At 39.2% G+C, this 13223-nt stretch overlaps 1 protein-coding gene across 2 annotated transcripts in view; it reads right to left on the bottom strand.

Moving 5' to 3' along the window:
* AMPH (amphiphysin) overlaps nucleotides 1-13223 on the bottom strand; it is a 215109-nt gene that overhangs the window by 46917 nt on the left and 154969 nt on the right. For both annotated transcript variants that reach the window (XM_086398398.1, XM_086398397.1), the window contains exon 12: nucleotides 3583-3699. In XM_086398398.1, coding sequence (XP_086254524.1) covers nucleotides 3583-3699 — 117 coding nt within the window. The remainder of the gene's footprint in view (nucleotides 1-3582; nucleotides 3700-13223) is intronic.

The following is a 13223-nucleotide window of genomic DNA, read 5'->3' on the forward strand; positions in this document are numbered from 1 at the left end:
GCCTGACACTTTCATCTGAAAAATATGACAGTTTCCAGATGGGATTACAGGGTTCTGTACTACAGAAGACAGGCCCTGTGGTTCCAACTGAAAACCCCCTCAGGCTGGTCTGGGCCTCCTCTAATGTCCCCCTCCCCTGCAGCTCTAGGCAGCCTGGTCAGTCTCTCGATTAGCACTCACTTGTAGAATGACATGACAACTGAAAGCCAGTTACTGGTACACAGAGTCCTTCTGCACCCTACATGCATTTTCTGGTTTTCTAGATGGTTTATGTTTTCTTGCTTCACAGCCCTTTAAGAATCACAGCTCCTAAAAGCTCCTACTCATCTCTGCTTAATGCAGAAAGCACAGGCATTTTCTCTGAAGGAAGGCAGCAATGTGAAACGTCATGTTTATCACTCCTTACGATCATGAAAGGACATGTTAACTCATGTGGACACTGCAGAGATCACAGGGTGAGGTGCTCTGTGAGCAGAAAGAACAGCAATTTAAAACACAGGATCAGGCGATGGGGAAGGGATATCACGTTGAGTCAAGGAGACAGAAGGTAGCAAAATCTAACAGCTCTGTGATTTTTGTCATCCCAGCCTAAGACTTTTCTTCTTCACCAAGGATGAGCTATGTGACTAGAGTTGGATCACAGGTCAATGCTGCAGTGAGGTGACTCAATTACGGCCACTGGGAAGCCAGAGCAGTTTATCACCTGACCCGAGGGAAGAGCAGAAGGGCACATACAGCTTGCCCTGATGGCAGTAATGAATTTCTGCCAGAGACTAAGACCTCTGAATATTTAACCCAGGTCATTTTTTGTTGTTTAATTCTGAAAAAAAATCTCTTAGTCTTAAATTCTGTGATTCATGAATTCATTTAACCATGACTTGATAGAAAAGAGATTCCTCTCTTGAGTCAAACTTGCAGCTTGAAATGGTATGGCATCTCATCCCCTGATCATCACAGCATCCACTGTGGAAACTTTCCTCCTGCCACTAACATAGTGAATGTTGGAGAAGGCAGAAGTCCCTTGAATTCTGCTGGCTGTCTATCCAATGAGAAAGCTCTGCCAAGGAGATATTCTGAATGATACGTACATTCACGTTCTACCTTGCTTGATCAACAAGATAGAACCCTCAAACTTGCTGACAATGACCACATTAGCATTTCCCAAAGTGAGTTTTAGGGACCACTCCCATGAATGCTAAGAACGTTTCATTGGAACACATTTCTGAGGTCAAACAAATTTGAGAAACTAATTTAAACAAATCTAAATAGTTTTTTTTAATTTATGTATTTTAATTAGAGGCTAATTACAAGTGCAGGACTTTTTGCAGCCTTTAATATTCTTGAAAGAAAAGCTATGACCAACCTAGACAGCATATTAAAAAGCAGAGACATTACTTTGCCAACAAAGGTCCATCTAGTCAAAGCTATGCTTTTTCCAGTAGTCATGCATGGATGTGAGAGTTGGACTATAAAGAAAGCTGAGCACTGAAGAATTGATGCTTTTGAACTGTGGTGTTGGAGAAGACTCTTGAGAGTCCCTTGGTCTGCAAGGAGATGAAACCAGTCACTCCTAAAGGAAATCAGTCCTGAAAATTCATTGGAAGGACTGATGCTATAGCTGAAACTCCAATACTTTGGCCAACTGATGTGAAGAACTGACTCACTGGAAAAGACCCTGATGCTGGGAAAGATTGAAGGCAGGAGGAGAAGGGGACGACAGAGGATGAAATGGTTGGATGGCATCACTGACTCGATGGACATGAGTTTGAGCAAGCTCCGGGAGTTGGTGATGAACAGGGAGGCCTGGTGTGCTGCAGTCCATGGGGTTACAAAGAGTCAGACACGACTGAGCAACTGAACTGAACTGAATATTCTAAGGCATGTCATGAATATCCTAAAAGGGAATTTTAATAAAACTTCCTAAAACATTCATCTAAGAAACCCATTTTTTTTTTTTGCTAAATACCTTTCAGACCAGCATCTAATCTACTCAATCGCCTGCTTTACTGACATCTCAGATTTTTATTGCTTTAATATCACAACATGGAGGCTTGCATAAATCCGATCACATTCTGAACAAAGTGTGGATTAGAGAGATGCTTTATTTACTGGAGGTCACAGTTAGCTGTCTGTGTCCCAGTGATTTACCATCAGGTATCAAGTAGGCCTCAAGACCAAGAAGTTGAATTGGGTCTCAATATCTAAGTTGAGTTTTGCACTACACTTTGATTAATTAATCTGAAGTTATATTCTAGCATCCTTGGATTTTCCCAGACTCAAATGTGAGGCCCCAACCACATCAAAAATACTGACATAAACAATTTCTGGGTAGCAAATATTTTGAGTTAACTTCCTTCCATTAGCATAGACGACTGTAAAGTAACTATATTCCAGATAAATTACCCACAGGTCATTTCAGCACCCACTACCAGTATCCCTCTGGACCTTCCCTGGTGGCTCAGACAGTAAAGCGTCTGCTTACAATGTGGGAGACCTGGGTTTGATCCCTGAGTTGGGAAGATCCCCTGGAGAAAGAAATAGCAAACCGCTCCAGTATTCTTGCCTGGAAAATCCCATGGATGGAAGAGCCTGGTAGGCTGCAATCCATGGGGTCACAAAGAGTCAGACACGACTGAGTGACTTCACTTTACTTTTACTTTACCAGTATCCCCCTGACAGACATTATGATCATAATAACTACTGAAATGGGAAGAATGTTGAGAGTGAGGAAGTTGTGGACATGGGTAAGCATGGATAAGCAAGGCTAACTCTGCATCAAGTTATCATCAAGATCGTGTAAACATCAGAGAGTGGGACCAATTGAGCGCAGCATTGACATGTATACACTGCCATTGGTAAAACAGACAGCTAGTGGGAAGCTGCTGTATAGCACAGGGAGCTCAGATTGGTGCTCTGTGATGGCCTAGACTGGTGGGATGTGGGGTGGGCATGGAGGGGAGGCTAAAGAGGAAGGGGATTTTTGTATATGTATAGTGATTCACATTGTTGTACAGCAGAAACTAACATAATTTTGTAAAGCAATTATACTCCAATTAAAATAAATAAATTAAAAACAAAGACCACATAGGCATCATGAGTATCAGCATCAAGTTCAGAACTATCAAGACTGAAGAAGATTCCTGTTTGGACAAAATCTCATGGTGATGGCCAAATGACTTAATTTACAAAGTATGAGGAAAAACAGTAGAGAAAACAGTAAGAAGATTAAACCCCAAGCCAAGAGGAAGAGTCTTACTTAGGGAAGTCATAGAATGTATAATCCAAGCCTGGACACTTCAGAGTACAAATGTGGAACTATGGGTAACTCTGAGATGGATGATTCCTGCAAACTGGAATGTGTGTTATCCCAACTCTGTGGGTAGAGAAAGCTAACAGTAGGGGAGGTTGAGAATAATTGACATCGATCATGTCCTCTCTCTATCCTTCCTTCCCATTAGGATATGTTTGTCAGGTGAAAAGAAATAGTCATGTGAAAGGGAGAGGGATCAGGGAAATGCCTTACTGAGCTTTACTAAAGGTTATAAATTATCAGCCCCAACCATCAAAAAATCCACTTGATACCTGTGACATGGGTGAGTGGGTCACTCCAGCAGAACCTGCAGGGGTCACATCAGGCTTGAAAGGATCAAAGTCCAGATCCAGCAAGGTCTCTTCTTTCTTCACCTCAGGGATTTCATTCTGTTGAAATAAAATAAAGTATGTATGAGCTTGAATCTGATCAGATTTCATGACCTAATCCATGCATAATCCTCGAATTTATTTGATATTCCCAAAGCATGCTTTGATAATTTACCATTTAGTTGGCTCATCCACGGGCTCCCAGAGTTTTATATGATGAGAGGCGGAAATAGCCAACCCTGGCCAAGTTGCTCAGGTACATTGCCCAGGCTCCAATCCTTATTCTTTGTTTAGTTCCAAGTTCAGGCAACAAATAGAATTTTTGAGAAATGTATCCTAAAGCCAGCAAGATCCAAGGAATCTCCTTCTCTGCCAGCTCATAAAACTCAAGTCAAAATTTACAGAGAACCAAGTAAATAAAATGATCTAAGACTTGGAAATGATGTAATCACATCATTTCACTGCTGTGATGCCCCCTGGGAAGCTAAGATTTAAAAAGGAAGGTGTCTTTTATTTCCAATATTCTGGGAGGTGGGTCATAAAGGATCCTGCTGTGATGTATGTCAGAGAATGTTTTGCCTATGTTCTCCTCTAGGAGTTTTATATTTTCTGGTCTTACGTTAGATCTTTAATCCATTTTGAATTTATTTTTGTATATGGTGTTAGAAAGTGCTCTAGTTTCATTCTTTTACAAGTGGTTGACCAGTTTTCCCAGCACCACTTGTTAAAGAGATTGTCTTTAATCCATTGTATATTCTTGCCTCCTTTGTCAAAGATAAGGTGTCCATATGTGCGTGGATTTATCTCTGGGCTTTCTATTTTGTTCCATTGATCTATATTTCTGTCTTTGTGCCAGTACCATACTGTCTTGATGACTGTGGCTTTGTAGTAGAGCCTGAAGTCAGGTAGGTTGATTCCTCCAGTTCCATTCTTCTTTCTCAAGATAGCTTTGGCTATTCGAGGTTTTTCGTATTTCCATACAAATTGTGAAATTATTTGTTCTAGCTCTGTGAAGAATACCGTTGGTAGCTTGATAGGGATTGCATTGAATCTATAAATTGCTTTGGGTAGTATACTAATTTTCACTATACTGATTCTTCCAATCCATGAACATGGTATATTTCTCCATCTATTAGCATCCTCTGTGGCGGATTCATTTTGATATTTGGCAAAACCAATACAATATTGTAAAGTTTAAAAATAAAATAAAATTTTTAAAAAAATTTTTAAAAAGGAAGGTGTCAATATCTATAGTGACCTCATCCCACCTGCCTCTCCCCCATCCCTGGATTCAGTTATCATATCATCCATTCTTCATCCATAATATTGTTTGTCTCAACTGCATTCATGAGGGAATGAAAGAGAGAAAAACATACGCCCCAGTATCCACTGAAAAATGAGCTCCTACACCAATAACATTCTTAGATTAGAAAGAAAGCAAGCCAAAGAGAGAATGAAAGTCTTGCTATAATAATAGCAAAAAATATATAATACTGAACTAATGTTAGTTCATTTATTATAGAAGGTACCTATGTTCACTACTATACCCACCAATACACATTTATTGTGAGATCAGGATATAGCATGGGCTTGAAGTTGGTCTAACTCGGGCTTGGGCTACACAGGGATGGTCAGCCCTCATAAACTATACCACAGTGGGAGAACTGAGGTCAGTTTCCACATGATTCGAGGTACATGTGTTTGTTATTTGATATAAGCCTAATATAGACCATCTGTTGCCTAGAAATTGAAAGATAACAACAATGGATATAGTATTATATAAGAATAGAGATGTATGGAGAAAAAAATTTAAGAAACAGGAGTTGTTTTAATTAATGTTGATCATAGATATAAAACTTAGAAATTTAGAAATGTATGAAAACCTTAAGGGCATTACAGATAATACTTTTTTTTTTAGGATATCCATACTCACTGTAGGAGGAAATCTGCTTATACATCCTGCATATTGTCTTGAGTTATCTATTCAGTAGCACAGTTATTCTTCATATATACTTTTAAAATTAACACAGATAATGTTCTTCTGAGATCCCTCTTTCTTTAATAATTATAACAATAAAACTGTCAATTGATTCCCTCAGCCCCTATTAAAAATTTGCAGTTTTTTTTTCATCAATTGTATATTGGTACAAATTATATTTTTATGATTTTGCAAACACACATTACACTTAGAATGCTCTAGGCACTGCTCTATGAACTTGATACATCTGAGCAATAACTTGTGTTAATGTACTTTGTTGTCTTTAAAGAATTACTTTACTATCTTCCCCCAAAGCACATTTTATGGGCACCGCTGCTGCTGCTAAGTCACTTCAGTCGTCCAACTCTGTGCGACCCCAGAGACGGCAGCCCACCAGGCTACCCGTCCATGGGACTGATTCTCCAGGCAAGAACACTGGAGTGGGTTGTCATTTCCTTCTCCAATGCTTGAAAGTGAAAAGTGAAAGTGAAGTCGCTCAGTCGTGTCCGACTCTTAGTGACTCCATGGACTGCAGCCTACCAGGCTCCTCCGTCCATGGGATTTTCCAGGCAAGAGTACTGGAGTGGGGTGCCATCGCCTTCTCCGATGGGCACTGCTAATCCTTAAAAAAAATCAAGGACCAGATGGCATCATTTTCCCATTCAGGGATGAGTAGAACAGGCTGTACCAGGTTTTCCACCGTCCTTTGACGCCAATGCTATTCCAGGCTGCTGCAGAGACCCGTTTCCACATCTTAGGGACCCCTGATATCTGCAAGTTCTCCATAAAAATTGAGCCACACAAATATGTCCATCAGTGCCTGAGGAAGAGCCCCTTAAGGAAGCTTAAATGGGAATTTAGAGATCAAGGGTTAAAAAAAAAAAAAAAACATTATACTAAACTGAGATATGCTTTGACTTTGAAATAAATCTGGGTTTGCACCCCAATTTTGCCACTTGCTACATTTGCTGGGCAGTTAATTCAGCTTCTTTGAGCCTCCATCTCTTCATGCACAAAATGAGAGTATAATATCTAGAAAAGATTACCATGAACAATAAATACAACAAATACACTAAACATAGTATTCTGAAAATATTCAAAATGGAAATGGAAGCCTGCTATTAGTAACTGCTATTAGTAACAATGTTGATCTGTGTAAAATTATTGTCATTAAATATCCACTATACCAGTTTGGCTGCCTTCAAAAGGTGTAACTGGCTACTTTGGGCTTGATATCTATTTGGTTTTGCTTACTTCATCTTGAGAGTTATCCCTTAAGGCACTCATATCAAATAGTAATTTAATAGAGCTACAAAAAGAGTGGGAAAAGGGTTGCCTGTTTATGCATTATCCCTTTATAAAAGAGCACTGAGGTACTCACAGTGCTGTCACTACGTGTCAAAACAGTGACATGTAATTTCCCCTAACATAACAGAAGAGAATTAATCTTTTCTTATTCCTTACACCTGCATCACCACTGGAGTCGATCTGATGAGGTCCCAACATTCTTAAAGCTTTCTGGGAGCTTGATGTCAACTACTGTTTTACCACTGAAAGTCTGAAAGAGGTGACCTGGAATGTGCATCTAAGAAAGGAGACTAGGTGTGGAGACCACAGAGAGGGAAGACACCCAAGGGAAACACTACCAACGATAATAATCTTCTGTGCTATACTTCATGAGGCAGCTTTTGCTGGGGACAGCTGAAGTTTACAATTAAGGTACTGGACTTCTTCCAGTATAGGTGTACAATGTGAGCATAATCCTTATGCCGAGCTTTGCCTTGACCTCACGATAGATGGAGTTTACTTCCTTATCCTGTGACTTGGGGGTGACCGTGTGTCATGTTTTGGCCAAGGGATGTTAGTGAACATAATGCAAGCAAAGGATTGAAATGTACTTGAATGGTTGACTTCCTTTTCTCAGATTCCTGCCATTCATGAAAAGTACAAGCTTTGTCCAGCCACCGGCCAAAGAGGATGAGACACACATGGAGTAGATCTGAGCCCATCATAACTAATCTCTCAACACTAGAGTTAAAGAGAAATTCTTAAAAGTGGCCAGAAAAAAAGACATGTTAGTTACAAGGAATGACATAAAAGTAATAGTAGATTTATCATCAGAAATACTGAAAGCAAAAAGATAGTGAATCAATATCTTTGAAGTACTAAGAGGAAGAAGCTAGAATTTTGTGCCTCTTGAAAATATTTTTAAAACACAAAAATGAGATGGAGAGTTTTTTTCAGGCATGCAAAAGCAGAAAGAATTTATCACCATCAGATCTGTATTAGAATTTGCGTGAAAGAACATTTTTTAGGCAGAAGAAATGATACCAGATAGAAATACAGATCCACTTAAAGAAATGAAGAGGATCAGGAATAGGAATACGTGGGCAAGTATATATGACTTCGGCTATTATTTAAATCTTCTTAAAAAGTAATTGATTGCTTAAACAAAAATAATAACAAAGTAATGTGAAATTACTTCACATTAAAAAGTAAACTCGATGACAAAATAGCACAAAAATCAGAAAGGAAGAAATATAAATATACTATTGTAAGGTTTTTATACCATACCCTAAATAGAATACTACTGTTTGAGGGTAGACTGTTACAAGTTATTTATGTTCTAAAGCAACCATTAAAATAACAAAACAGTTAAGTATAGCTAATAAAAAAAAAGAAATGAGAATAATAAAAATGATAAATTAATTCAAAATAAGGCAGATAAATGAAGAAGAAGGACTAAAACAGGACAAAAAATGATCAAGGTGCTAGATTTTACTTCACCATATGAACAATCACCTTGAATGAAAATGCTCTAAATAATATAATGAAAGACAGAGACTGTCAGACTGAATTTAAAAAATCAAGACAACTAGACACTGTCTACAGGAAACTAACTTCAAATATGTACACACAAATAGATTAAAAGTAAAAGGAGAGAAAAAGACAAACACACTAACCTAACAAAAAGAAAGCTGGAATAGTTACATTTAACAACAAACAAAGTAGATTTCAAATCAAAGAGTATAAGCAGGGATAAAGAAGGTCATTTCCTGAAATAAAAAGAAGCCAATTCCTAAACATTTGTGCATTCAATTACAGTTTCAAAATTTAAGAAACCAGAGCCAAGAAAACAACAAAATGAAATAGAAATATGTTTAATTTTGCAGAGGAACTTTCAATAGTAGAACAAACAGAAATTAAATAAGGTTATAGAAGATAAAGGCAACACTATGACCCAATTTTACCTAATTCACATTAAAAAGCATGCAGACTATGAAGGAAGAACTAATACTATCTTTATTCACATAAGATATGATCGCCTATATAGATAATCCAATGAACTCTACAAAAAGGCTAAGGCTCTAATACTGAGTTTAACAAGATTGAAAGCAACACTTTGCATGTTAGCGTCAACACATAAAAATCAGTTATATTTATATTTAATAGTATAAAAACCCAGAAACTGAACATTTTAAAATACTATGTATAGTAGCACTAAAAGCATGAAATACTTAGGGATAAACACAACAAATGATGTGAAATGCCTGTACACTAAACATAACAAATCATGGCAAAAATAGAGATCTTCATAGAAAGTTATATATATATATATACACATATACTGTATTTATAGGTCAGACAATTCAATATTATTAAGATGTCATTGTTGTTGGTCACTCCCTAAGTCATGTCCAGCTCTCTGCAAACCCATGAACTATAGCACGGTAGGTTCCCCTGTCCTTCATGATCCCCTGGAGCTTGCTCAAATTCATGTCCATTGAGTTTGTGAAGCTATCCAACCATCTCATCCTCTGTCACCCCCTTTTCTTCCTGCCCTCAATCTTTCCCAGCATCAGGGTCTTTTGTAATGGCCAAAGTATTGGAGCTTCAGCATCAGTCCTTCCAACGAATATTAAGACTTTAGTGCTCCCCAAATTGATCTATAGAATCAATGCAATAACCAATCATTTGTACTGGGTTGAATATCATGCCCTCTTAGTCCCCTGTAAAATTCACATCCATCAGGAACCTCTGAATGTGACCTTATTTGGCAACAGGGTCTTTGCAGATGTGATGAAATTAATATAAGGTCACACTGGATTAGGATGGGCCTTAATTCAATGACTGGCGTCCGTATAAGAGGAGGAAATTTTGGATACTCAGACACAAGGACAACGCCATGTGAAGACACAGAGTACAGAGACACACAGGGAAAATGCAGTGTGATGACAGGCAGAGAGTGGGATGCTGGGTCTACACACCAAGGAACACCAAGGATTTCCAGCAACCATCAGAAATTGACAGGCATTTAAGAACCCTCCCCTAGTGCCTTCAGAGGGAATATGGCTCTGCTGACACTCTGATCTTGGACTTCTAGCCTCAGAACTGCAAGAGAATAAATGCCTGTTGTTTTAAGCCACCCAATTTGTGGTGCTTTATTACAACTGCCCTAGAAATCAAATCCATTGTCCTGGAAGTTTGTAGAAACTTACAAAGTGACTCTAAAATTCATATGGAAACTCAAAGAACCTAGAATAGCCACAACAATTCTGAAAAAGAATAACAAAGTTGAAGGACTAACCCTCTCTGGTTTCAAGACAGTATAAAGAGGCAGTCATCAAGATAGTGCGGTCCTAGCACAAAGGTAGGTAAAAGGATCAAAGGAAAACCACAGAGCCCAGAAACAGAACCATACACAGATGGACAACTCATTTTCCACAAAGGTACAAAGGCAATTAAGTAGAATAAAGCTAGATTCTTCAACTACTGTACCGCCATATGTAAAGAAATAAATTTCAACCCATACTGACTGACTCTGGTGTTGAAAGGCACCAATTTTTTCCTCCAATTTTCATCTTATTCATTCCTTGTCCTCAAAGAATGTTAATGTGTTTACTTTGAAATAAATAGCCACTGAAAGAAGAAGCAGCTGGTCCAGAAATTTGCTATATTGAACTGAATAGCCAGCGTGGTATTTAAAAGCAGGTTACAGATACCCAGGAAGTGAGTGGCGCACATGTAAATAATTTCAGGCTGGCCCCATCAGAACAGGTGAAAAAGAGCCATCTTGTGAATGTATTTTGCAAGCCGAAAATTTTATTTTGATTTGATTTACTAGGCAAGATAGGAAGATTTCATGAACTTAAAATGTAAGATGCAGCCTTACGTAAATAAATAAATACATAGCACTGACTTGATCCCAACAGTCACACAACTTAAAGGCTGTGCTGATGTCTTGCTTTTTAGCACAGCAGGGTGACAGGAGGGCTTGGAGGAATAAGCTAGAATGTTCAGAAGATAATCCTTCTGGATATGTAAATGGGAAAGCTATATCAAAGAGACAAAATACGCTGAGAATAGATTTAGGCCAAATAGTTGGGGTATCTGCTGTGAAAAAAATCCTCAAACAAGCCATCTTTTCTTCCTCACTGCGAATTGACAGGAAAATAAGCAAGAAGGAACCCTGCTCCCCTAGCCCTGCCTCTTAAGGGGTCCCTGCACTTCTGAGCACCTTCCTTGAAATTTTTTAGGTCATTCTCTGGTTGTGTATGTGGGGGGTGGGGCTTCCCCTGTGGCTCAGTGGTAAAGAATACACCTGCAGTGCAGGAGATGCAGGAGACTCGGATTCTATCCTTGGGTTGGGAAGATCTCCTGGAGGAGGGCATGGTAACCCATCCAGTATTCTTGCCTGTGGAATCCCGTGGACAGAGGACCCTCCTGGGCTACAGTCCATAGGGTCACAAAGAGATGGACACAACTGAAGTGACCGAGTATGCATGCACACACTGGTGGTGGGAACCAGCAGTGCCATCAGAGCAGAACACCCCTGGGCTAGGATCTGCATGGGCATGGCCCCCGTCTTTCCTCTTTGGAGCACTGTCCCACCCTAACTCCACAGGGAGGGTCCACCAAATGCCCCAGGAATCTGGGACTCATAAACCACCAGATTGTCTTGAAACTTGGTGGCCAGTCCTGCTTCCAAGAAGGTGGCTGGTGAGCAGACTGTTCCTGCTGGCCAGCATGTCATTTCACTCAGGGGATCCCATGAGACTGGCCACCAGGATGCTGCTGGTATGCTCATGTCATGTGACTCAGACTGTTTATATGGAGAGCCCCCTGACCACCTGTATAAAAAGCAGTTAAAAACTTTTTAACAGTTTAACAGGCGATCAAGACCAAAAAACACAATCATGTATATACATATATATGTGCTGTGCTGTGCTTAGATGCTCAGTCGTGTCCAACTCTTTGTGACCACATGAACTGTAGCCTGCCAGGCTCCTCTGTCCATGGGGATTCTCCAGCAAGAATACTGGAGTGGGTTGCTATGTCCTTCTCCAGGGGATCTTCCCAACACAGGGATAGAACCGGGTCTCCTGCATTGCAGGTGGATTCTTTAATGACTGAGCCACCAGGGAAGCACACACACACATGTGTGTGTGCTTATATACACATATATGTTTACACACACACACATATATATATGTATATACATGATTGTGTTATTTTGGTCTTGATTTCCTGTTAAAATCATATTTTTTTTTGCCACAATTTGGTTTCAAGGGACATAATACCTTTTCAATCTTCCTTTTAAAAATGTTTACCAAATATCCACTTCCTTAGAGTATCTGGTTGGGGGAGAATGAGAGATTACTTGAGAAACTCTGATTTAAAGAAAGTAAATAGGGATTTTGTCACGGAAGTTCTCAGAGCCTGAACATTTTTGCTTTTTCACTGTGAAAAAGCAAAAGGAGATGCAGCCCTCCAAGCCTCCAATGACCAAGGGGATCTCAGGGGACTAGATGGAAAATGCTGTTTTCAAAGAATAATGCAGGTGTGCGCAGACTCACACACACACACACACAAAGGATGTCTTTTTTAACTTAAGTCACTAGGAGTTAAAAATAGGGAGAGGTGGGTATGTCCTGTGGCAGGTCCATTTCTGTAAACACAGAACCAAAAAACCAAAATCAGCCTTGTGGTCTAGACAAGCAGGCAAGTCCCTGTACATAAATATGGCTATTTCCAGGGAAGATTTTAGGAAATATACATATTTCCAGAATCCACATGCTACAGTTAAGGTTTAGGCCATTAGAGGGCTCTGTAGACCTGATGGATTTCTGTTTCCAACCCCAGGACACACTCAAGAGAGAATTATCACTCTGATGAAGCAGGGTGTACGAAATACATCCATTAGAGACAAGGGATGTTTCATTCATTACATCTTGAACTTCTGGGTGGGATTCATACAAATGCTTTTCCTCCCCATTAAGCAAATGATAAAAATAGCAAACTGAGGACGCAAACCTATTTGTTAAATCTAAAATGACTTATTAAACATTTAAAAATATTAAAATAAAACATATATATAAATATATATAGTATATATATGAAGGAATATATATACTATATATATATATTAAATATATGTATGTAAAGGAAATGGTAACCCACTCGAGTAGTCTTGCCTGGGAAATCCCATGGATGGAGGAGCCTGGTAGGCTAAGGTCCTTGGGATCGCGTACAGTTGGACACAACTAAGCGACTAACACACACACACACACACACACACACACACACACACATGAATCACTTTGCT

The sequence above is a fragment of the Bos grunniens genome, chromosome 4 (genome assembly GCF_055505025.1).
Source record: "Bos grunniens cultivar Pamir isolate PY7600 chromosome 4, Bosgru_T2T1.0, whole genome shotgun sequence".
Lineage (NCBI taxonomy): Eukaryota > Metazoa > Chordata > Mammalia > Artiodactyla > Bovidae > Bos > Bos grunniens.